The sequence below is a fragment of the Apteryx mantelli genome, chromosome 1, assembly GCF_036417845.1.
Source record: "Apteryx mantelli isolate bAptMan1 chromosome 1, bAptMan1.hap1, whole genome shotgun sequence".
Classification (NCBI taxonomy): Eukaryota; Metazoa; Chordata; class Aves; order Apterygiformes; family Apterygidae; genus Apteryx; species Apteryx mantelli.
In genome coordinates, this window is record NC_089978.1 from 104,121,579 (window position 1) to 104,146,582 (window position 25,004).

The following is a 25,004-nucleotide window of genomic DNA, read 5'->3' on the forward strand; positions in this document are numbered from 1 at the left end:
ATGGAGAATATTTCTCTAAAAGTTGATGAATGTGGTCACCCTGCCAATGAGTTCCTGTCAGTCTCAAGAGAAGACTTTCACATAGGGTAGGGGCAGGACAACAGTTCAATAGTTCTGTTGTTGCACATGTTATTTCTAACTATAGAAGGACTTAGCACTTAAACTGTGACTAGTTGTTACACAGTGGCAGTGACTATTAAATAGGCTTGTCATCAGTGCATTCTCAAATGCAAAAGTAAATCAGACTTGCTTAAGTTTTAGAGCCAAATTCACTTCTGTGTTTGTATAGTTTAGTTATAATGAAGATTTGTGTACACCTTAAACTAAAATTACCCTTTACAAGCTTACTAGTAAGAGGTTAAGATGTTTGTAACTTAAAACTACTTACAAAAATGTTTGGATTCAGACTGGTTTACAACTAGCTAGCATTAACATAGTGTTGCAATGGCAGGTTGTGTGTGCTTTTGGGTTTTTCACTTAAACGCCAACTTATGGTTGTCTTTCAGTTTTGTCTTGAAGTGCTGTGCCTCTATTTTCCATTAAGAGAATCTTGAATAGGTTTGAGAAGCACTGTAAAGAGCCTGTTTGTTTGTTTTTTTTCCTGTTGGTTCTTGGTGAAATAACACTGACAATGAGATACCCCCGCCTCCCTCAGCAAGAATCGTATGTTGAACTGGTAGTGCTAGCTTGAATTTATTTCGGCCATGTTATTGTTGAAACCTTTTAACCGACCACCATCTGTATTTTACCTTTCTAATAAGTAGTCCCTGCATCGGAGAGACTGGTGAGCCCTCCTGCTGGGTGGCTGCTGGGTGCTGGGTGGCTGCTGAAGTTCTCTCTATGCTGGAACTACTTTTTCCACCACAGGTATCCCATGCCTTTTGGCCATACATCTTGTATGGAAAAGACGTAGGATAAAGTCTGTGCTCAGCATTTAGCCAATTTTCCAGAGGAAGAGGGACAGGGAAGGGCCCAAGAGCCCTGGGGCAAAATGAAGTGGTGTTCCCTGAGGTGGGGGAGCAGCGGGGCCCCTGCAGCTGGAGGGTTTGTGTTCAGGCAGGGGACAGGAGCACCAAGCTTGTGCTGACAGCTGCCCATTAGCCCTGGGAAGGGGGCAGAGTCAGTGTGCTTGAGGGGGTGACACGAAGGGTCTTGTGCGAGCTGCTTTCCACTCGTGCTGCTCCATAGTGGCAGTGCACGAGATGATACGGCTTCCGCGAGCTCAGCATCAGGCGGAGGAGATGCAGGCACGTCCTTTCAAGAACCAATGCCGGCCAGCGCTCAACTGGATTAACGAGGCCTGGACAAACCGGCTCTAAACGGGTCAGACCTTCCCAACACATCCCATCGTGTCTACCTTATGTCATCTGAGACTCACAGGCTACTGTGGGACAAATCTTAGGCTGCAGCGTTGTCCCCTCGTGTCAACCCAGCCTGAAACAGCTGAGAAAAAGTGCATCCCCAGGGTACAGAAGTTAGTCGGTTTGGGGCTAGACAAATAGACCTGCTGCTTAAAGTGCTGAATGTTGCTCTCGTGTGCCCAGGGATATCGGCCTGGGGTGAACTGGCCAAATTCACTAAATATTAACAAAAACTGGGGGAGAGACTGAAGTGGGACTGCCCTCAAGCAGCTAGCAGCAGAGCCCCAGGCAACCTCTGACAAGCTGAATCAACACTACACAGGGAGTATCCGTCTGTAAATCAGGGCCCATGTAAATTAGTAAAACACGCATAGTAATGACACCTGTCCTACTAAGCAATGTCTTTTTTTTTTCCTTTCTTTTTTTTTGCTGCCTCATTATGGCAACTTCTCTCAATTTTCCTATCTGAAAAATGCGAACAATATATTACAGAGATAAAAAGTGGCATGTGTCAGGCATTAAATGCTAGTAATTCATTTCCCTATTGCTGGGTTTATCACTTTGCTTCTGTCATAACTATGTAAGTCCTTTTGTCAAAAATATTAATCTGAAGATTTATTCAATATGTCTCTGACACCGTAATACCACTCTTACTCAATGCTTCTCAAGAATGCAAGAATACACAGTTAAGCTTTAAAAAAACCAGGATTTATTCTTGCATAATTTCACTTGCACAACTACAGTCTCATCTGTGTCAAACATTACACAGAATAAAATCTTATTTTCAGTATCAACCTTGGTGAATGCAGTCTGGGAAGTGGGCATAACTCCTTGAACAGACGAATACATTTTAAGGACTTTCATTCAATTTGACATTTGTCTGTAAATAGAATTACTTAAGTGTGGCAGAGGAAATAACACATTCAAAGCAACCAAAGCACAACTGAAATTGTCTTAAGAGAAACAGTGGTGTCTGATTCATAATTCTTCATAATACCTACTACAAATGCTTAAAAAAAAAAAAAAAGAACTTCACAGTACAGGTGTATTACTGTAGGATAATTAGATATGATCTAAATTACAAGTAAATTTTAAATTCTCTAAAAAAAGAAAATTAACTCTTTCTCCTGTCTGGGCAGCTCTTAAGACAAATACAGATAACAGTTATTTTATAATGCTTCTGTAATTTTTAGGATCTTAAGAATACTACATACAGTACAATACTTCCTTTCTTAAGGAAAAAGGAAACTAGTTGATACCATTTGTTTGGCAACGAAAAGTGCACTAAAAAGTAACAACACCACCATCGGGGGGTATTCCCCAATTCTAAGTATTAACATTGAAAAAATACTACAGCTATCTTTTTTTTTTCAACAATTTACCAACACTAAGTAAAAAGTACCCATTATAAAGTCTGCAAAGGCTATTAGAATCTAAATTCCTTTTTCAGTGAATTGAGAACTGGAATAGGGTATTCTGCAAAAGCTGTTAGCAGTGAATCAGCGTGCTAAAAACACGTCGCCCCTTTACAAATTGCAGCCCAGGTAGGAGGAATGCCACCACGACATGGGCGCGCTTTGCGTTTCCCAGAGCAGGGCCCTTTCTCACCAGTTTCTCATGGGCCAAAGCGCAGGTGTCCCTTCGCCCTCCCGCCTCGAAAATCCGGGTTTCACACCCTGTGGGCCTGTAGGCGTCTTTTACAAGGATGACGGGGACAGATGCAAAAACAAGCGACCAACGCTGCTGGGAAAGCCCTGTCCGCACCGGCCGGGTTTGGGCAGCTTGACCTGCAGGGCACCAAGCTCTTATTTCTGCCCCTTTTCCCCTACTCTCGTGTACCCAGATCTTCCATTTTAATTTGCACTCACTGCAACATTCAACAGCTGCTGTCTGCTATAAGGTCACAGAAAAAGTAACAATTTCCTTTACTTCCATGACATTTTAAGATCCCAGAATCAAATGCTAAATCCAGGGTTAGCAACATTTTGCTACATTCCTGCACAAGGAATTCACCTGCAGTCACAGCAGAACCTTCTCCGACAACTACATCAAGCAACTAGGCTAGTTTAACATCGTCCTACTGCAATTTTTAATTCATTTAAATTAGGTCCTAAATATATCCTCATATGTACAGAAAAATAATTTCCCAAGGATGGTCCCTATTTTAAAATATCTAAATGAATAAACAAAATTGTGGGCCTATAAATGTTTTTTCTGTTAGATTTACTCAGTATTTGACAACAACAACATAGCTGTGTTTTTATATCATATATACAAATAATCATATATATATCTATATATATATAAGCTCGTATTTACCTATAGATACATTGATATGCATGTAGGACATCATAGGGTGTTTGGGCAAAACAAACACCAGGATATATGTGGAATGTACATATAGAGCAAACCCCTCAAAGCTAAGTTGCTTTAGCCTGATTCCCAGCTTTTCTGTGTTTCAAGGGCTTTGACTGCTGGATTTGAATTAACTGAAATCCCCAGTGGCAAATAGAGCAGTATGAAAGTAGACGCCACTGCTGCAGTAAAAGCTTGGACTTGTGACAGCTTAGTTTTGAAAATGTACTTACTTAATAATATTACAAAAACTTCATTATCCACAATGTCCCCCCCAACCCTACTCATATGTAACAAAAAGTGATTTTTTTTTAAAGGGTAAAAAAATTGTAAAATGAACATTTTAAAAGTTCCCTCATAAAAACTCATATTGAGAAAATATACAATAATTAAGTGCATCTAAAAAACGTTCTGTAATTTATCAGTCATTTGGCTTAGTGTCAGCTCAGTGACATGCTATGTCTTTCAAGGTGCCCAAGTCAAATCACCAACTGCACACAACCTCTCAGGGCTTCACACACTGGCTTTCTACCAGCACTAAACTTGGCAAGATACTTGGTATGTCTGAGGCCAAGGTCAACAGACTGTTTTATATTTTATAGTGTTTCCTAAGGTGTTGCAATCTGCAAGTATATGAATTATGATTTGCCCAGTATGCACAGTTCTGGAGAGTTCTGTGGCTCTAACCCAAAGACCATTCACTTTTGGGAAAGCAAGGAGGAAAACAGATCCAACTGCAAAGAAAATGAACTATTGTATTTTATCTTCAGTTTTAATTTTTTGTTTGATGCTCTGGTTATATCATCTGGCTCAATCTTCCGATCCTTGAAAAGCTCAAACCAACATCATAATGTAGGCTCTAAATTATCGAAGCCACCCAGCTTTCAAATTCAGCCACGTACCTCCAGCAAAGCACGTCGGCATACAGCTAGCTTAAAACCTGCCTGAACAGGGCTGCAGATTCAAGTTAGGCACCCGCTGAAGTGCTCTGTTGAGATGAGGGGCGACCAGGGTGTGAGAGCGCATGACTGAGCTGCCAGGTGAGCCGGGAGGGAGAAGCCTAGGAAGGAGTCCCGAAAACAGCCCCACTGCACAAAGCAGAGCTCTGGTGGGGTTTCAAGGGAAGGAAATCCTGAGGCTTTCCACGGTGCTTCACCCCAGGGCAGGAGCACTAGATTACTCACAGGAGGAAGAAAAACCTAACAGGACAGAAGCAGAGCAGTAGGGTGAGGGGAGGCGTGATGGTTGGGTACCAGCTGGAGGCTGAGGGTGGGGGAGACTGGGGTGGTCTCCAACTTGAAGTGCAACCCTAACGGCGATGAAATGGAGCCTAACTGGCATCTCTGAAGGGTTAATTCCTGTCTGCAGGGAGAAAACTGCTTGCTCTTGAGGCAGATCCTCAAGACCAAGTGGATTCTTACTGGATTCAAAAAGAGCCTTCCCAGTGTCTCCAGGGGTGGAGAGATCCTAAATGGGTGAAGGGACACAGGTGAAGGGACAGACAGCCACCCTGCTGACGTATAACGACATTGCTGGCAAATAGCTTGTACAGCTACACCTTGAGGATGCAAGTCCTCTCAGAAACAGGGAACTGGCACATTGATGCACCAGGGAGAAATACCATTCTCCTTGCTAAAATTAATATACAAAAGGAAAGAATGCAATTCCCAGAACTGCAGCTCGGAAAATGGGCATGTACCTGTGTATCTCCTGGGTGTTCATGAGAGCTGTCTGGATCACACCAGGAAAGCAAAGAGCCTCACAGCAACGTTTACATGTCCATGAAATCTTTGTGAAAGTGCCTTGCAACACCACAGTGCCAAGCACCACAGAGATACATCTCAGAAGGGAATTCCTGGAAAGGTGAGTATGAAGGCTGTTAAAAACACCCAAAAGCCCAACTTCTATAAAGAAGTGCATGCAAATTCCTGCATAAATACAGAGCCGCATTAAATCCCATGTGGCTTTACCTGTAATACCTTCCTGGATGAGAACAAATGCATGGTTCATTATTAATCACTGTTATTGTTGTTAATATTATTATGGGTTCTTATGATCCTGGATAATTAAAGTTCTGCTGTGATACTGTGGATCTGATTTTAAACTAATCCAAAAAATAAAAAAAAAAAATCCTTTTTCTTAGATATCCTGTCCTGTCTGCAACCACAATAGCATTGATGTTCTGCCTGTCCCCAGCTACCTCCATCTTCCAACAGTAATTTTAATCATTTCTAAAAATTTTGTTGTTTCTGGCCCATTAGCTCAGTTCTGCTACAAGACTTAGAATTAAGGAAGCACTAGACAGAAATACCATTCTCCTTGTTAAAATTAATATACATAGTGGGAGAATGCAATTCCCAGAACTACAGCTTGGAAACCAAGCTACCAGGGCATTTTTTTTTTTCCATTGCAGTTTTTCTCGCAGCCGCAGATTTTGCTATTTCTTTCCTTGGGCTTTTTTTCTCCTGATTTATCGAAAGCAAGATCACTGTTTCAATGAAAGTAGTGAATGCATTAAAAAGTCACAGAAATATTTTAGAAAGGCTTGAATGCCAGCCAAGGAGTTTGATGCTGAAGAATTACTTCTAAGCAAACATTCTCCTCCAGTAAAGTACAGCCTGCTACAAGGGGGAAACTCTCTATCCTGAGAGACAGTCCCAGTGGCCCATGTGCCACTTCAGCCTCATCAGTGCCTCATTTTGAGAACTCTTAGTGGATGGACCTTGTGCTCACCCTCTGTACCAGGATGAATTTGACCCACAGGAGAATAAATGCAGATGAAGACAGCCAGTCCGGCAACTCTGCAACATACAGATTTACAAGCCTCTGTAATTTTAACGGGGATGCTCATCCACGTGGATTGCTAATGGCTCTTTCAAACCAAAATATAATCAAGTATTACCTGGGCTTAGAGATTTGTTGTTGTTGTTTGGTATAGCACTGGGAAAAGTTTACACACATCTGGATGGGGCTGGAAAGGGGGTTGTGCTCTAAAGTGTGTGATTTTACTGCTATATTCAGAGATACATAACCAAGAGTCTGAATTATAGGGTCTACACAAATACAGGTATTAAGACAGCAGTAGCACAGACTAGCAGGGTTTGGCCTGACAGCCCGAAGAGGACACTCGAAAGACCACAGCTCAACCTCCCCACACTCTGGTAACACCGGCTGACTTGGTAAACACACCAGAAGATACCAAACTTCCTAACACACCTGCTGCTGAATGCCTCGCTCTTCCCCAAACTCATCAGGACACAGGTCATATTTAAACAGGCCTACGGGAGCATGCCGTTTTCTGGACGAAAGCGCTGGTACAAATGCAGCTAACAAGTCTCTCTCTCATGAAAAGGGCTTCTGGAGCATGAAGTCCCAGATGCTTGTGAGATCTATGCAGCTTTGGTGGGCAGGACAGCAGACAACCATCATCTGGGCAGCCACTGAGTCAATGCAAAACAGTGTGCAAGACTGTAAGATTCCTGAACAGGGACAAACATGCTGGTGAAATGATACCTCAAAAGTGATGCTACTTTCTAAGCACTGAAATGAATGGTCACCATATTTACAGCTACTGAGTAAAATTATGACAGCAATAAAAGGTTAGATAATGACATTTAATGTTACTCCATTAATAGATTTTTATCACTTTTTATCCTACCACAACAATGTGTATTTTCATATACATTATATTTAATAAAATGGATTGCTATGGAATTAGGAAAGCATGGGTTTAGTACTATTTACATATTTTAATCAAAACAATTTTCTTAACAACATTGAAAAATAGAAACTTAAAGTTCTCTTAATTGTGTTTTCAGCCAGTTAGTGGTAAACAAATGCATGCCTTGGAAGTTAAACTCCCTCTAAAACGCATCAGTTGAAAGTTTCTAACTAAAGTGTGTATCTATCTCTGTTTTGTTCAAAAAATACGTAAGTATGTCTGTCATTTCTGATACAAAATTCTACACTATCATCTTCAATAAATAAATAATAAAGCGATTCTGAAAAGTATGAAATGTAAACTTTGTTGTCCCTCCAACATACATTTTTTCCAATTGCTTGAAACATTATAGTGGTCTTGTAGGAAATTATAATACAGACACTTCCCAGCACAGTTTACACTTATCACCATACTGTATCTAGCTATCTGTTATGAAGATATCCTAATTTCCTAATGGAAATCAATAAGACTTGTAGTGTTAGAGAACACCGCCTATACAGGAAAGGTGGCAACCGGTACTGAAAGGACATGCAAGGAATATCAAAATCTAACAACAGGCTCCACAAGAACATTCACATGCTAATGAAACAAGTTGATACCTCCCATTCGGAAAGAAAGTCAGTACAAAAATACCAGTGTATGATGATAGGCAATGAGCAAAATGAATCCAAGCAGAACAAAGATGAATTTTACTCTTAGGGGTCTACTCTCTCTTAGGTCCAGACTCAGCAAAGCACTTACTTACTTACACACGTGCTTAAGGGAAACCAAGACTTCAGTGCACACTTAAAGCTGGGTGCTTTGACAAACAGGGAAAGTTTGCTGGATGTGGGCCTATATGTGTTTGCTTGTGTGTGTGTGTGTGTGTGTGTGTGTGTACGCATACGCACACCTAGAGTTAAATGCATACATAAACCCCAGCATTTCCCAAGATGACAAGGCTTTTCCTTTGGGGTTACCCACTCTGCACAATCACAACAGTTCTCTTTCTGGTCACATCTGATACCACGGCCACCAAACTTATGATCAACCTGGTCTGCGACAAACACCTTTGTGAGCTACAGTATGCCGCTGCCCTGAAATCAATAACATGATGTCAAATACATTTAGGCACGGTACAATTTAATAACTGATCACCACTGATTGCTCTGCAAACCAGATACAATGGGGTAGAAATTAGCTTCCTGAGCTAGAGCCATGATTTTTTTCTTCCCCACTGCAGGTGACAGATTATTCATCTGCATTCACACAGTTAAGCAGCAGTAGTAAAGTAGTACTGAAGTGGTATAGCATAACATTCAGCAGGGCTCTATATTCACTTTCACTTACTGTTCAAAGATTTACAATCCTATAGAAAATAGCAACTTCCAAAGGTACCGAGTGGGGGAACTCTTCTAGAGTGCAATTCATCTCTGTGCAGAAGGCCTGTACATAATTTATTTTCAGGGGCAAAGTGAGTCATGAAGTGGTATGCTAATAGAATCTTCTCTGTTTATAGATATAGATTATTTATTTTCTAAGTCTTTTCAGTACCACCATAAAGGTCTTCAGGTCAATCAAAAATCTTCTTACTGCATAACTGCTCATTCAATTCAGATAACATTTACACTCCACTTTGCTGAGCAATAGGCACAAAATTCCTAAGAAGGGGGAAAATCTGCAGAAAGTATCCAAACATACCAACATTGCCCTCTTCATGTAAATTAAAGAGTAGGGTATCTGGAGCAAGCACAGCAACCTGTGTGGTCTCTCAGCCTTTTAGACTGGAGCACAACGAACAACTAGGTTATTTCACAAACCCAGGAAACTAATGTCAAGTTCCACATAGAGAAATTGAGGGAGGTTTCCTCACAAAATTGGGATTCATTTTCCAGCGAGAATTATCAAGGCACAAAGATGCTCCTGTTTGCTTTGATAACCCTCTTATGTGTGAAGGGCAAGCAGTAGTTTCATACCAAACAAATAAGGATTTCGCGACAGCGTCTACAGACACCTTTTGCAGTGAACTCAGACTGAAATAAAACATTGGTCCCTTTCCCTCTAAGGCTCATCAAACAATTGCAGGTCTAGACGGACGACTATCTCTCCTGTTGGGACTTCATGCAGAAGGAGACACTTTGTAACTGGTCCCTTTGAACCCTGATCCTTCTTAATGTCTGCCACACGGATCTCTGTTCTGCCCAAAAAGTCTGAAATGCAAAAAGACAGCATGCTCAGAAATGAAACAACTGTTTTATATTGCAATAAAATGTTAATTTGCAGAAGGAAGTAAGCTTCCATCTACACACAATAAAAGGAGATAACAAGTCTTCAGTCCACAGCATTTTTACAGTTGAAGCAGGCCACTGGCTGCCTGCACAGAAGAGGATTTTATCTGGACCATATTAGGCAGCAGCAGCATTAAAAATAAATGACCCCATAAGCAGAATAATCCACTACATATTTCACAGCTGCCTTGCTTGAGTGGCATATTTATTTTGTGATATCTTGTAAAAAAGGCCAAAGGCTGCTCCACAGTTCAAATGGTGTGAAGTCCTCTGGAGATGATAAAGCGAACAAGTGTATTACACCAGTGACTATGTCAATAGGACAACTGGCATTGGCCATACGAATAAAAGTCCTAGAAAACAGTTCCTGAGACTCCAATATATACTCTCCAGTGCTCTGTATGTCTCTCCAAGGTTATCAAATAAGAATGGGTTAGAAACTGTGGGCTCATTCCTGCCACTGTCATTGTCTGCTACAGGGACCTGAAGACATTTCTCCTCCTGCATTAATTTATCCATTTGCAAACAGTATCCTGAGTTCTACCTAAAGACTTAGCAGATCTGCAAACACACTTCAGGTATCATAAAGTTGCACACAAAAAAAAAAACCCAAACCCAAAGAGAGCTTGATTCTCTTCACCCTGATACAGGCATGACTCCGCTGGGGAGGAAGGGTGAGTCAGACCCTGGCTACGCAAAGGGGTATACTATTTACCCCAGCAGGCATGTACATCTTAGAAATGGGAGATCTGAAAACAGTCTTGGAAGCGTGGCAGCCTCCTGCTTACCATCTGGGGAGAATTGGTCCCTCTCGAACACTGTAATGCAGAGTACGTCCTGCTCGAGGTCTTTGATAAAGAATTGGCAGTTGGAGTTCCACTTCGGATTGAGGGTGTCCTGTATTGTCTTGGTAATGTGGCACTGAGAGCCCATCGTCACCTCACAGTATGGGTTACTCTTTCCTGGGAAGAAGGAAGCAAATAGAAGAGTGTAATCACTTTTTTAGGTGTGTGAATATCCTCTTGGCTCCTATAGCCAGCTAACAGGGGAAAGGTTGTGGCCTCACTGTCATTTTAATAAACAGGGACACAATTCTGCAAGGTGCAGAGCACCTTCCACTACCATGATTTCAGGACTTTGTGGCTTATGGTCTCTACGGTGGAAACTAAGCTTGCTTGAAACAAATGCTTAAGTGCAGGACACCTGCATGACTGATGCTGAACTGCACAAAATCACCTCTGTATATTTTAAGTTCATTAAAACCGCTTCATTAAACAAAACCCATGTTTTGGACAGAACTTCCCTTAAAATTAGTTTAACAAAAGTGAATGTCTTTTTTATAGAGCATATATTATGAAAAACCCAAGGCTCTTACCATGGGATCTGCAAGGTTTTAGTTCAATGCCTTCAACAATATTCACCATCAACCTCCCAATGCCTGTTGCTCTTTGCGAGCGAACTGCGGTTAAACAGAAGAGGAGAGACAAAAGTCATTATGATATTTTCCTGCCCATGGGCATTTCCACAAAAGAGGAGAATCCCTGCATCCCATGCTGTACCTAAGTAGGCCTTTTCCCTCTTCTTCTTTTCAGTCTCTATGTAAAGTTCCGAAGCAGCTTTAATTTTCTGAACCCAGGCAGTCCTTCAGAAGGAAGAGAAAAAATGTTGCAAAATACCATATCCATTATGATCCCATTTTTCCTCATTAGAGCGTAGCAGAAAAAATAAAGCTGGCCCTCATTCAAAACACTTGCAGCCTAAAGCTCTGATCCCATCCCAGGATCTGCTATGCTGAAGCTGCCTGTTTAGAAGAGATCTTACTGAAATTCTTGGTACCTGCAGAGGTTTAAACATCCCAAGCTAGCAGATCCCATCGCATAAAGAAAGCTCAAGAGAACCACAAACAGGTAAGGACTTGGTGAGAAATCAAAAGGAGGAGATAACAGGCTTGTTCTCACCAAGTCTTTTGCTTTATTACAGTAAGCTAATTTCTTGTAGATATTAGAAAAAGGTCAGGACTGCTTCACTGCAGAGGTGGCCAGTTTTCTTGAACCTAGAGGTTTCATACCGAAACCCTTCTGAGACTCAAGACACATTAAGCGTAATTCAGGGAGGAGTTCACAGGTGATGAGTGGTTTCCCTACGGGTCCCTCAGCTCCCTTACAGTATGGGACCAGACTGTCACATACCCAGATCCTGGCTTCAGCAGCCACTGCTGGCCTGCTGGGTCCTACTGGGCCTCAAGTGTTTAGAAGAACAGCTGTGACACACAAGGAAGCCTGAGACATGGGTCAAGGTAGAACAAAAGCATCTAGAAGTCATGAATCCATTTCAGATCCCAATGTGAAGAGCTGCTGTTCCACAGTAAGCTGCAGCTCTTTACACTTGCCCGGACCAGCGTCTAAACACTCACAGCGTCTAAACACTCACAGATAGCTTTTTGAAAAAACAAAACACTTAGGGCCAATTCTGTCTTCCAGGCCAGCCCTAAAGTTAAGTAAATGGCAGCTTTGGAAGTGTATCAAGGACCAAATTTAGCCTGTGATCATGGGCAAATTAATCATTCATTGATGCTAATACTTTATTTCTGTTGTCATTAATTAAAAGCAAGTAAACGATAAAAACCTAGCCGTTTCTCTCACCTGAAATTCTGCATTTATTTAAAAAGCAATTCTGCTACAAATCAAAGTCAACAGTTGTAAAGGCATTTGACTGAAGTGCCTAAATTAGGAGAGCAGGTCCTGGGCTCTCCTCTCTGTGGTGAATGGAGAGAGGCAGGCACCTCCAGAGGGCGTTCAGGACGTAAAGATCTGGCTGTCTCTTCCATTGATGGTACAGTGTAGCCTGCCTAAGCTCCTATCACAGGCACCTCACTGAAGAGCCTGAAGGTAGGTGGGATGAATGTGGTGCCAAGTTCAGATGTTTCTGATTACTGCAGTGGGTGGCCTGACACGGAACAGCTGATAATTGCAATTGTATGATCTGTGCAACAGATCCTAAGTTTAAAAGGCAATAGAGCTATGTCGATGTTCATCACCAAGGGTCTAACCACTATGCTATTCTGTAGCACAGAGGTGGAAAGCACACCCCAAAGGACAAGTGGTATCCACAGAAGTATGATCTTTTGCAAGAGAAATTACATGCATATAAGTAATAATGAAGTAAAATTCCACATTCTGCCAGGCAGGCAGGGAGCAAAAATGTTTTATACTTTTTATGCATTAGAATTGTTAGGGGCAACACATTTGCAAGCCAGCAAAATACTATGCCTAAACTATGTTATATATCTTATGTGCACTTCTCTAGTGGTTTAATTAGCTTTTGCTGGACTTTTCATCTTTTAACAAAAGTTACCTTTCAAGACTTTATATTTGTGCAGAAAAATCTTTTCAATATAAGTAAGTCAGTGTAATCCTGTCTTCCTAAGCTTGCCAGAGACAAAAATCACAACGTGAAGTTTCAGACTTGTCATTCTTTTGACTGTTCCAGTCTAAACTGAACCAGGTTAAAACTAACCAGGTTTTCTTTGGTAGGTTTTTGCTTCAAGTTTTAATTTTGACCTGTTCCTGAATCTCATTCAACATATAGCCATAAAAATGCTTGCACTGGCACAAAAACAGATGGCTGTTAACAGGGGAAGATAGGATTGCATCTTTTGGCTTCCTTACGCTAGCATAAAATGTTCCATAAATATCAGCCCTCTTAACCATTTCACTGTTGGTCTTACTGGAATCTGGGAAACATCATTATTTCTCCCTCCTTTTCATATAATAAATATCACCATATTCTCAGGCACAGGGAATTCTCCAGATAGTCTTGTGACAAACTGCTTTGTAAAGGTTTCCATGGAGATGACTATGCATCTGTATATCCCATACATTTGCATCAGACTTCTCAAATTCAGTATTAACATGGCCTGCACAGGTACTTACCTCTCATTAATGCTTTCAGCCCGAAGTGTATAGACTCTATCAATGTGGGAGATATGGAAGATGGGCTCATCTCCAGAGGGGTCTGTGGGTAATTTTACTAGTACCTCATTTAGAAAAATGGGCTGTAAAACATTAGGCAAAACCACAGTTCTATAGCACAATATCCGAACAGATACATTCAACAAGAATAATTACAACAGATTTCCTTTGTGCCTACAATATCTTTTTCCCCTTCTTCCTAATTCCCATCTTTCTTCAGATCTGCCCTTTTTTGAACTTGTTTATTATCAAAGATACAGGTGTCTCCAGAGTCTGGGAACATGTCTTCTGAAGTAAGAGGGCAGCCTTACGGAGCATCGCAATCTGCCCTTTCCCACGGGGAGCAGCTAACACTACTCCCTGCCTCACTCCCTGATACCCATGACCTTTGTTGAAGAGGTTGTTTTGGGAGAGCTTCAAAAGCACCTTTTCTTATCTAGCTAAAGCTAACAACCAGTTTGTTCACCACCAGTCCCTGGAATCCCCAGCATATACCAAACCTTTCCTACTTCTTTTATACAAAGGCTATTGCCCACAGCACCAGTAAGGGAGCTACTGTCTCCCATATCACAGTTAGAATATAAAGATCTTGGTCACCATTTAAGAGTGGTACTTACAGTTTTGTACATTTTATACTGAAGATTAGACTTGGGGCTGAAGACCTTGTCTGTGCCAGAAGAGCCAAGAGGTTTTATGATCTGAGTCAGGAGGAGGAAATCGTTGAACAGAAAGCCGTACAGTTCCTTGTTACTCTTGGCTTTATAGAGTTTCCCACTGTGCAGAAACTTGCGTGGTCCCAAGCAGTTTGTAACAGAATTAAATACGAGTTGCTGCGAAAAGTAGGAGAAGAACAACAACGCACTGTATAAAGTAAAACAATCGAGGTTCCCCTGAAAGAGATCAAATATAGTTTTGAGTCCTAACATTGGTTTTAATTCGTGTCACAGGGATGATGAGCAATGTCTCTGTCTTGCATATGATAAGCAGTGCAAGTCACAGGAAAGCTATACAAAATTAACTGTAGGGCAGCCCATCAGTTGCACGGGGCAAGTCCTGGACAATCAGAGAGAAGCCAAAAGCATCTGTGCCTCCTTTTGAATTTCTCTGCCACAAACATGCATCTCCCTGAGTGGGACTGAGCTGATGATGACTTGTCCTAGATTAGCAGTAGTTATGCAAATGTCTTCTCCAAACGATAAGCTTTCTCAACATGGACTACATGAATTAACAAGTGCTTTTGCTCCCAGTATCTGAATTTCATTCTTTAAAGCATACTAAAGGACTCCCAGATAACCTGTCTTTGTGTACCCCAGTACCTGGGATTAGAGGATAGCTGCCAATAAGTGGCTGGGATGGGAAGAATTTATTATTCATGTAGAGGTTGTTATCAGATCAGCAGTAGGCTTACCCTTTGGTAAGGTGTAATTTTTAGGCTTATTTCCACTGGTCAGGTTGCGTGGTTCTTGCCGTCCTAGCTGGCTGAGCAGGTAGATCTGGAGTGGTTCTTTTTATAGATTAGAAACATCTAAACCAGCAGACTGCGGCAAGGCCTGACCACTCCACGCCATAGACGCAAGGCTGTTACTGGCATTACCATGACAGCAAACAGGCAGTCAGTTGGTCTTTCAAGCAATATTTTTGGTGTTCCAGAGTCAGACGTCATGTACAGAAGACAAATGAACCTGAACCCCTCTCACTTTGGGCAGTAGTTATGCTTAAAAGATAGCTGACAGTGACTTTCACACTTCTGAAATTGTCATATGTGTTTTTCCCTTGAAACAGACTTCATAAGATGAAATGCATATTTTTCCAGTTTATAAACCAACCAATGCTTATTATTATTTTTTAACTTCTAGAACCCAAAACAATTTAAAATCAAGTTATGTTCTGTCTGATTCTATTATCCTCACCAGCAATAGGGAGGCCATCAAAAAGTCCTCCATCCTCTTGTAGGACATAACCAACACAATATTTTTATTGCATTCTCACTAGAGAAGTTTGCCATGGTACCTTATAAAATAATATACAGTGGTAGGCAAAGTGACTTCTAAAGTCTAACAGTAAAGTCTAGAGAGAGACTTGGTCAGTATTTTTGAGTTTTCAATGCCAAGTCTTAGAACAAAGAATATTTTCTGTGATGAGTTTTAAGCACTCCAGGATGGTCAGGTATAGCTTCAGGTTGAGGTAACAGCAGTACAACAAACACTTTATTGTATGGAGCTATGAAACTGGAAAGTTGCATTTGAAAATTGCAGCATTTAATCTGGCATTTGTCCAAAGACAGGAAACAAAAACAGTATTTATCAAATAGAAAGCAATAACACAAGCAGCAAAAAGGATAACGTGCATGAGTGAAAGATAGCCAAAGAAGGATGAAAACAAATGATTAAAGATTACATTATTTGATTACACTGTTTGTCCCTTGATGCAGTGCTGCATGTGAGCCATGGTTTCTTCCTGACTGGTAGAGAAGCACACCCACATTTTGCATTTCTCTAGACAGTACACTGTTTACCTCAGACAGGCCTTCACACTGAACATGAGCCTGGATCCACTCCAGCCTATCTGAATTTTCCTTTTCCCGCACTCCTTCATTTACTTGAGAACATAATTCTTCTGCTTTCTCGAGAGCATGCTTCAAATGGCTGTGGTCAGGGTGGTTTTCAGGAGTGTTTTCTATTATCTGCAGGTAAATAAAATACATTGGCCTCTTCTGTTATCTGTAGTTAAAAACATATTCATCTTTTCAGCCCTGCACTTTGTTTTACTTCTTTATTTTTATCAGAGATGGCCAATACGTTCCAAATTTTTCCCCCCCTTGACATACATGAAAAATAGGAGACAAACTCAGGGTTTGGCTGTGAACAGCTGAAATGAATGCCTGTCTGCAGAGCCCTTACATCAGTACAGAGCTCACACTTCTGACATAAATATGCAAATTCTGGTCATATACAGAAATAAATCCAGGACTGATAAAGGAATCTCTAAATGCCAACATCCAATTTAAAATTGGATTCTTTCCTATGAAAGTCTTGGGTCAAGTTCACTAATATTATTCAGTACGCGTTAGGCAACAAATGAAAGTTAGAAAAGGGCTGTAAGTTATCCAGTAATGTAAGCTGCGCAGTAACATAACTTGCAATAACTCGGCATTCAGGGTTGCACACTGAACATCATTTACAAGACTACAGGAAGGGAACGGCACTGTGGAAAAAGGCTAAGACGAGTGCAAGATTAACCCATTACTCCTGTTTTTTGAATTTTGAACTTTTAATCCGGCTTTTACTGCCTTCTGGTTCTTTCTGTGCAAGTCTCACTTCCGTTTGTAACAGAAATCCGGTGTCATTTTGTTGAAGCCTGATGAGTTACTGCTGATTTGCTCCAGTGTGATCGAGATAAAAGGATAGCCCCCATTCCCCCATCAGAAATCTGACACTGGCAAAGCTTGACACAGATAGGAAACTACTCTGTAATTAAGCTATAAGCAAAGCAGCATCAAAACTGGCATCTTTGCAAAAGAACGTACATTTTTAATTATTAGTGGGTATCTTGTTACCCGTTGCATAGGCTTTAGTAGAAAACTTGATAGTGGCATTCCTTTACAGCGAGGATCCATTGCTAACCTCTGAAACATTAGAGAGGTAAAATGGTGTTAGTCAGTTTGTTTAAAACACTGCAAAATAAGCTCCTCTAAGAAGGGAAAAGGTAAGACAACAAATGCTTCAGTTAACCTGTTCTTAGATCACAAACAACGTCAGAGTAGTAGAATTTCTTGTATTTTTTACAAATATTCTTCACCTGTCCTGCCAGTACAGGATAATGGCCTCTTCTTACTATTTATTTGTTGGGGTACCAGCATGTAACTGCAAAAACATTACTAAACCAAAATGAAGTATTTTATGGCACTATTGTTCTTTGAAAAAATGTATTCCTTCAATGAATGCTGAAGTTCAAAAGTTCTTCATTCTAGCCCAACATACAGCACTGTTCTAAGACCATGATTTAGAAATCAGCAAAATGATGATCTAAATGTACTGTGTATAAAATTCATGGTGATTGTTTCTTCTCTTACTTTAACAAACTCCTTGAACTCTGGGACTTCATCTGTTTTCTGCTGGATGAGGGCTGCCCCATTGAGCTGGCAGCTACAGAATCGAATGTACGGCTGCATGTGGGGCAGCTGAGCTGTCAGGATGTCACCAATCATTTTCACTGGCATCTTCTCTCCAGACATCTTCTTACGCACACGCAATGCCCTAAACATGAAAAGGTCATGTGTGTTTTATGAGTAACTAGACCACTAATGAATGATTCCTGATTTATGAAATAAACGATTTGGTTCTTATTCATTACTGAAACAGAGCCCTGAATAATAGAAGATCAGCCACAAGATTTATTCCATAGTGTAAGAATACAATAATCAGGATTGCCCTCTCAGCCAACATCATTTTTCCCTCTTGTGGTCAAAGTATTATTTGAAATTAAGTCGATGCAAAGCCAGATTAGAATGTCAGTTCCTTGTTCATTAGTTTAGAAAGAGAATACAGATACGCTCTAGAATCAGGGATGGAAACCTTACCACTACTTCATGCCCAAAGCTACTTTTAAGTTTTTAGCCTGGTTTCCTAAGGAAAGGAGGTTTATTGTCATTGCGCTGCCTGTGATTGTCCTATCCCTGTCATAACTTCTGAACTTGTGGGTCATTTTCAAGCACATTTTACAAAAGAAGAGATATCTCAAAGTTAAAAAAATCCCTAAAAGTTCAATGAAAATTAGCAGCTCAGTAGGAGGGGGGGGAAATAGGAACTTTATTAATCCTCTTGCTTATGAAGATGCACGTTTTACTCAACTCTTATTCATTTTGTCTGGCAGTGGCCAGATGAGCAATCTGTTTGCGTGTACCTCCAGACCAGTCACAGCATTTACTGTCTCTTGCTGAAGCAGTAGGGATGGAGGAGAAAGGTGCAAGTGGGAGGAAAGGATCCATCAGAGGCCACAGAGGATGAAGGGAGAAATAAGGGTACTTGCACTGTGTGGAGTTTCATGGCAGAGAGTTGGGGCTGCAGTAGTTGGAGACTGTAGAAGGAAGGGTGCAGGGTACACTGGACACAAATCCATAGGAAACCAGGCTTTGTTGGTGCTGCTTCTCACAAAACAGCTCATTCAGATGTGATAAGCCTACAATAACTAAAGGAATACATCAGCTAACTCAAAACAAGTGAGGCAGAGATTGTTGTGCTTTGTTTTGCTTTCACAGATAAGTGGAATGGCTATGGGCTGTGACAGAGACAGAGCAAGTAAAAGAATATGAAAGACTGTGGTTGGCCTTGACGGGCACTACTCTTCAGGAGAGGTTGATCTTGCTTTCAGGAGCACATGTACACCAAGAGCAAAGAAAGTGCAAATACTGACTCACAAACAACTACTGGATTTTTCTCGACAACAAATAATTCCTAGGAAACATTGTTAATATTTTGCTTTTTCCAAAAAGGAAAACCGCATGGCATTTTTGGCTACTATTTTCATAGGTGGCAAATATTTTCATGCAGCTAAAAGGAGAAGTGGGGGGAGAGACCCATGATTTTGTTATTGCTAAGTATGGGGGGAAAACTTACTTCAGTAGTTTAATATTGCACATAATCAGCTCCTTCCAATTAACAAAAATCATAGCAACTTCTTTTTCTGTTAGCAGCTCAGATTCCATTAGTGGTTTCTGGAAGATCTATAGATTCAGAAAATTAAGCAATTTAGAAAGTATATGTTAAGTATATTCAAAGTGACTAAGATTGATGCTCACTTTCTTAGCCTGGAGGTGTGAAAATTTTACAACAGAGTAGCACCTGATACTCACTGGAACAGACTTCAAACACGCCCTGTGCCCTAGAGATCCATAGCATTTCCTGATAATATGTTTGAGAATAAGATATTGCTTTAAAAGAGCATGATCTAAACTTGTGTTGCTAGTGTTACTTATGGTGTGGACAATCTGTTTTAACCATGGGTATTTTAGTCAGAGGTCTCCTGCAAAATATCTCAGGTCTACTTTGATAATACAACTGAAAGGACATTTTAGTTTGGACTCCTTTATGGTAGTTCTAATTTATCTGATAGTGTCTCATTTGATCATTTTGCCAAAAAAAACCAACAAAACACTTTCGCCTCTGTCAAAGGGATTGTCCATTTGAGTTGCCTGTTTGAATTCCCTTTTTTCCCACATCAGAGATGCACTTTATAACATTAAAAAAAAAAAAAAAGAATAACTGATTGTCACTGTGAAACTGGCACAAAATGTGCTCTACACATGAGAAATAAACATTCAAATTCAGGAGGGGAAAGAGTTTACTAGAATGATAATTTAAAAATTTGTGTTTCAGTGACAGTAACACAAGGGGTCAATATTAGTTACACCCACACCTGTACACACACATATATATATAACGATTGAATACAGATCATTCCTAGGAAGTCAAACATGGCAGTGATATCAAAGAACGAATTACTTTGCATAGTGCAATTATTGCTCTAATTTTCTTTAAAAAGACAAGTGAATAAAACCTGATCCTAAAGCTGCTCTGCGTGCTTACCTCCGTGACCAACTGCAGATCATTTACATAGTTCTCTTCGGTGACAATGAGTTCATGGATGTATCCCTGCCTTTTTCTTTCAGTAGGTGTCAGCATATCCAGAAGATGCAAGTCTGCACACCCTGGAAAACACAAAAAAATAGTAGGTTTTACTTATGGCCATTTGCAAATTCATACAGACCTGCCATAGTTCAAATAATGTTTACTGAAGAGTAACTACTGCCTCTTCATTTAATTCATAACTCACATGTAATAGCAGCACAAAGCTAACAACTTTCCATTTTAGTGACTCAAAACCGTTTGTCTTTAACACATGGCACTTAAAAAAAAAATCAAGGCCTTTCTTAATGATGATTAGTTATTAAAACAAGTGAATGAGGATCTCATTAAAATGAAAGCATGCGATCTGGAAACAACTAAATCAGACTTCTCTGTGACACTAGCAGGATTGCTAAAAAAGTGTTTTCTCTGGTGGCAAAGCTTAAAAGTCTCCTTTACCCCTGGCTGCCCATTCCCAACCTCACTCCAAAGTTCACTGTCCCCTTTAGCTGCGTTATTCAACTGGGACTGCACTGAAAAACAAGTCCCCAAAGTGATCTCGGTTAATACAAAAAAGGGGACAAAGACTTCATCTGGAATTGCTGCCACAGATAAGGTAGATGTGCCCTAAAAGGGAACAGAGGGAAGACAGACTGCCATAGTAATCGTAAATGCCCTGAGGAGACCTGTGAAGATAATGGCAAAACAGCGAGAGCTATGAACAGGAGGAATTGAGGCCCCGGCTTCTTTAGGCTCAAAGCTCAAGCTCAGCCTTTGCCTTTCCTGTCAAAGCAGCCATTCTCACCAAGAAGGTGCAGTGGAGTTTGTTTTTATTCCTTCACACTCCATCTAAAAATTACCTCAAAATCTTTAAGGATTTGAGACAAAATACATGAAGGTCAGTGGAGGTCAGTTTACAGACCAAACCAAAAGGGTTGATTATCGTTCCCTTTCATCTTTAAAAACATGTTAACAGCTTGTAACTAGGAGCTCATCTTCCATCAGTTTTTTCTTTTGCTTTTGCAAATATCATCTCCCTTGTATTTACTATGTGTAGATTCTAGAATTTTTATGCTATAACAAAGTCTAGAATTTCACATTTTTTTATTCTGAGTTAGAATAGAATATGTAATTACAAAGTTTTCTGTAAGCCAGAATTTTCAACTGGGATGAATGAAAATCTTCTGAAACTGGCAACTGGAATATCTTCTTCCAGTTTCATTTTAGACATTTATTATTTTCATTCCCTTTCTGCATAAAATAAAATGTATTTCAAAAAGGAAATTTGTTTTCAGGCTAGTTTAAAACATTTTGTTTCAATAATGCTGTATTTAAAAGAATTTTTACATGATCAAAATTCTTTAGTTTAATTCTTTCCCCCACCCCTCAATGAAGTATTGGCAAATTCAATATATTCACCTTTGAAACAGAGTTTCCCAAGGGGAAAACATTTGGTCTCAAAAATAATCAGACCTTCACTTCACGAGTTTTAAAACAGCCAATGCTTTTTTACTTCTTTTTCAATGACATCAACAATGACATCAACATACTGAGATCTGACAGGGGTATTTTAGATCAGATGCTTTCAAATGCTTTAATAAAGTGAACCACTACTACTCCTAAACACACCACCCTGGAGCAGCTCTTGCAGTTCTTTGCATACGAAGTCAATAGTTCGATAACACTTCCTCTATTTTTTAGCTTCCTGAATGCAGTTCAAGAGGTAATTCTGCACCGTGCCACTAGCAAGGTCTGCATGTATTGCCACTGAGTTGTTCATGAATGTGCTTTGGGACGCCCTGCTTCAACTAATTTGCGCTTCAGAAAAAGTAACAATAACTTTGGGGGAAAGGAAGGAAGGAAAAAAAAAAAAAGGAGAGAGATCTAGACAGTCATGGTAGCTTCCTCTGTGCTTAAAAAGCCAAAAACAAATCAGATCAGAAGCCTAAGCACACTGAAAATGCTCCTTTTAGGCACTATATATTGCAGCACTTTCAAAGAGGCACTTTACATTTTTTTTGAAATAAAAAGGTAGAGTCTGAGAATTATCAACTAAAATGACCCTGATTTAATGCCAAAATAATCAAAACGTTGGGCACTTTCCAAAAGCTTCAATTCTGCTTAATAAATGAGCACTTTCAAAGCATTTTCTTAGTTATCATGTAAAGTAAATCAGGTCTAAAACAGATTTAGTTCTCTCTGTGCACTGTCAGCTTCATTAAAAATGAACAAAGTGCTTAACTACTTTTTCTCTAGAGGCTGGGGAAGTTTACTCTTCAAAGATGCTGATGATCTTGGTTTGAAGTCTTACTTCCAACCACCGACATTTTAGAGGAAGCATTTAACGTTTGCAATTACAATATTTTACTGGCTACCTTGACAGATAGTCAATGGGATTTAAATGAGCTACTCTGAACTTCAATAAATGATGTCTTTTCACACTAAATATTTGAGAAAATGACTTATCAGAGCAGAACATGTAGGAGAGACTTTTCTAATACTGGATTTTTTTCCATTAGGTGCAGAAGTAGCAAGCATTTTCTCCTCTTTGTATAAGAAACAAAAAAACCCTGCGTTCCTTTTCAAGTTGAAATGTCAGGCCAAAGGGCTCTAACTGTTTTTTCAGAGAAGCCAAAGTACTGTGTAAAGTACTTTTATAAATGTCTAAATTCCACTTGCAGCTGTAATAATATCATTGATGAATTCAACCAACTAAAAGAGACTCCTGGTAGGGATTATAAAATGCCCTTGATATCAGACATTTCCACTGACAAATGGAAAAGTTCTGTTACAGATAAAGAGGAGGACCTCACTTCAGTGAAGAATTGGTTAATGTTCCTAATTTAAAGCACACAGTCCCTTGTGCATTCACGTACGTAAAATTAGGCACTGGATTTTGTCTTTTAATTTGACAGAGTGCTCCACTCTCCTTTATATTTTCTCTTCTACTCTGAAAAGTAGTGTGTTGGATTCCATATGAAAGGCTGGAGAAGCTGAATTTGAGTTTCTAACTACAAAATAGCTAGTAAATTCAGAATAGAATGGGGAAATTACAACAGCTAATTCAATATGTTCACAATGAGGTGAAAATACAAATTTCTGCCCTCTGACTGGGTAACACGTATGAATCCAAGCAGAGGCGCTCACACACACTCACCAGACTGGGTATTCATTCTCTCGGCACTTACAGAGCCATCATACAAATGCTGTAACTAGAAATCTGTGCTTTTGGACGCATAGAACTGAAGAAATGTAAAAAAAGAATTTCAAATTTCATTCTAAAAAGTTAATGTCTTGTTCCTTTTCCTTCAGGACCCTGAAGATACGGGTCTTTAGAAATGAATCAGTAAGTTTGAAAGCAGTACACAAGAGATTCTGCTTCAACAGCAGGAGGGTTCTGCTGTGGGACTCAGTGATTCAGTACACGGGCACAACTTTTAATGCCTTCTAATCTGGGGAGGTTGTTCCTGAACAATGCTGTTGGGGTGTTGAGAATGCTCCATCCTAAACACGGCAACAGCCAAATTTCACAGCAAGCTTCATACTAGCCCAGGCTGTAATGACAAGGTCACAGCAGACAGGAAACAGTTCTGTTACAGGGACCCAGAAGCAGTACAAAAGTATTTCATAGGTTTCCCCCAAAACATGAAGCAGGGAAAATAGCCCTCCTGGCATGACAACAGCATCCCTTCACTCAGAATAATTACAGCGTCCCACCAGGTTCCTTTTTCTTGGCTTATCAGCTAACTTCAGACACAACTATCAATTTCTGGAAAACATCTTGTGGGATGCATCCGCTCCTGGAAGACCATTTCAAGCCTTTGCTGAGGACAGCTCATACTCTGGTGATCAAACAGATCTTTCCATCTCTAGCTTCTGTGATGCCAAATCCCATTTCACAGCTATTTTCAACAATTTCAGCCTGTTTAGAATATCTTAACTGGACCAGTATGCCCATTTATCAGTAGGACACAGCACTCCCTCTATAGTTGTTCATAATTTTTTGTTCTGGAAAGGAGGAAAGTAGGATCTAGGAACAAGTCTGGAAAGCCCCACTTGCAAAATATTACATATTACTTTGTTTTGCACAAAAGTCACCTGCAACACGTCTCCTCCTGGTCACACCAGTCAGCTCTTATCAGGCCACTGCCAATCCAGATGGGCCAAACAACACATCCAGGATCTTTTTTTAACAGTTTTGATTTCCCCCCTTTTTTTTTCTTTTTATCCTAGAACACACCTGAGTGTCAAGGCTAGCAATATACACTTGTGATACATTACCATCATCTTCATTTTGCAACAGCAAAATCTTTCTGCAGTGCTTTAGGTAAATATCTTACTTACTCTGAAACAATATATTTTAGTATTATAACAAGTGAAGAAGGGGAAGACAAGAGGTGAGATGGTAGAGAAGGAAACCTACTAAACCCTTTTAGAAATAAAGAGAACACGTCTAGCACTCCCTTTTCAGAATCTACTAGGACAAGAATAAAATCATACGTGTGAGGGCAGGGATGCATCTAAAAATGTATATTGGCAGAGTTAACTGATTCCTGGATTGGTTTATACCACATCAGGAAACTTTAAATCTCACCTCTGAGTTATGGCCCAGGACCTATCTTAAACCTTTGAGCACTGAACAGTAATAACAAATCAGTCAAAGCATCAGTCACAGATCCAAGCTGAAAGAACTGCACAACCTAATT

General features: G+C 40.2%; 1 protein-coding gene across 1 annotated transcript in view; it reads right to left on the bottom strand.

Annotated features, from left to right (window-relative positions):
• Positions 1–7,345: 7,345 nt before the first annotated feature.
• The window catches only part of ITSN1 (intersectin 1), a 138,159-nt gene continuing 120,500 nt past the window's right edge, over positions 7,346–25,004 (bottom strand). Inside the window, exons 29-39 of the mRNA XM_067298961.1 lie at positions 20,260–20,381; positions 19,291–19,397; positions 17,748–17,931; positions 17,202–17,300; positions 16,191–16,358; positions 14,293–14,505; positions 13,637–13,758; positions 11,264–11,346; positions 11,080–11,163; positions 10,493–10,666; positions 7,346–9,626 (exon numbers count right to left, since the gene is read on the bottom strand). Of these exons, the coding sequence (XP_067155062.1) occupies positions 9,478–9,626; positions 10,493–10,666; positions 11,080–11,163; positions 11,264–11,346; positions 13,637–13,758; positions 14,293–14,505; positions 16,191–16,358; positions 17,202–17,300; positions 17,748–17,931; positions 19,291–19,397; positions 20,260–20,381 (1,505 nt within the window). The 3' untranslated portion in view covers positions 7,346–9,477. The remainder of the gene's footprint in view (positions 9,627–10,492; positions 10,667–11,079; positions 11,164–11,263; positions 11,347–13,636; positions 13,759–14,292; positions 14,506–16,190; positions 16,359–17,201; positions 17,301–17,747; positions 17,932–19,290; positions 19,398–20,259; positions 20,382–25,004) is intronic.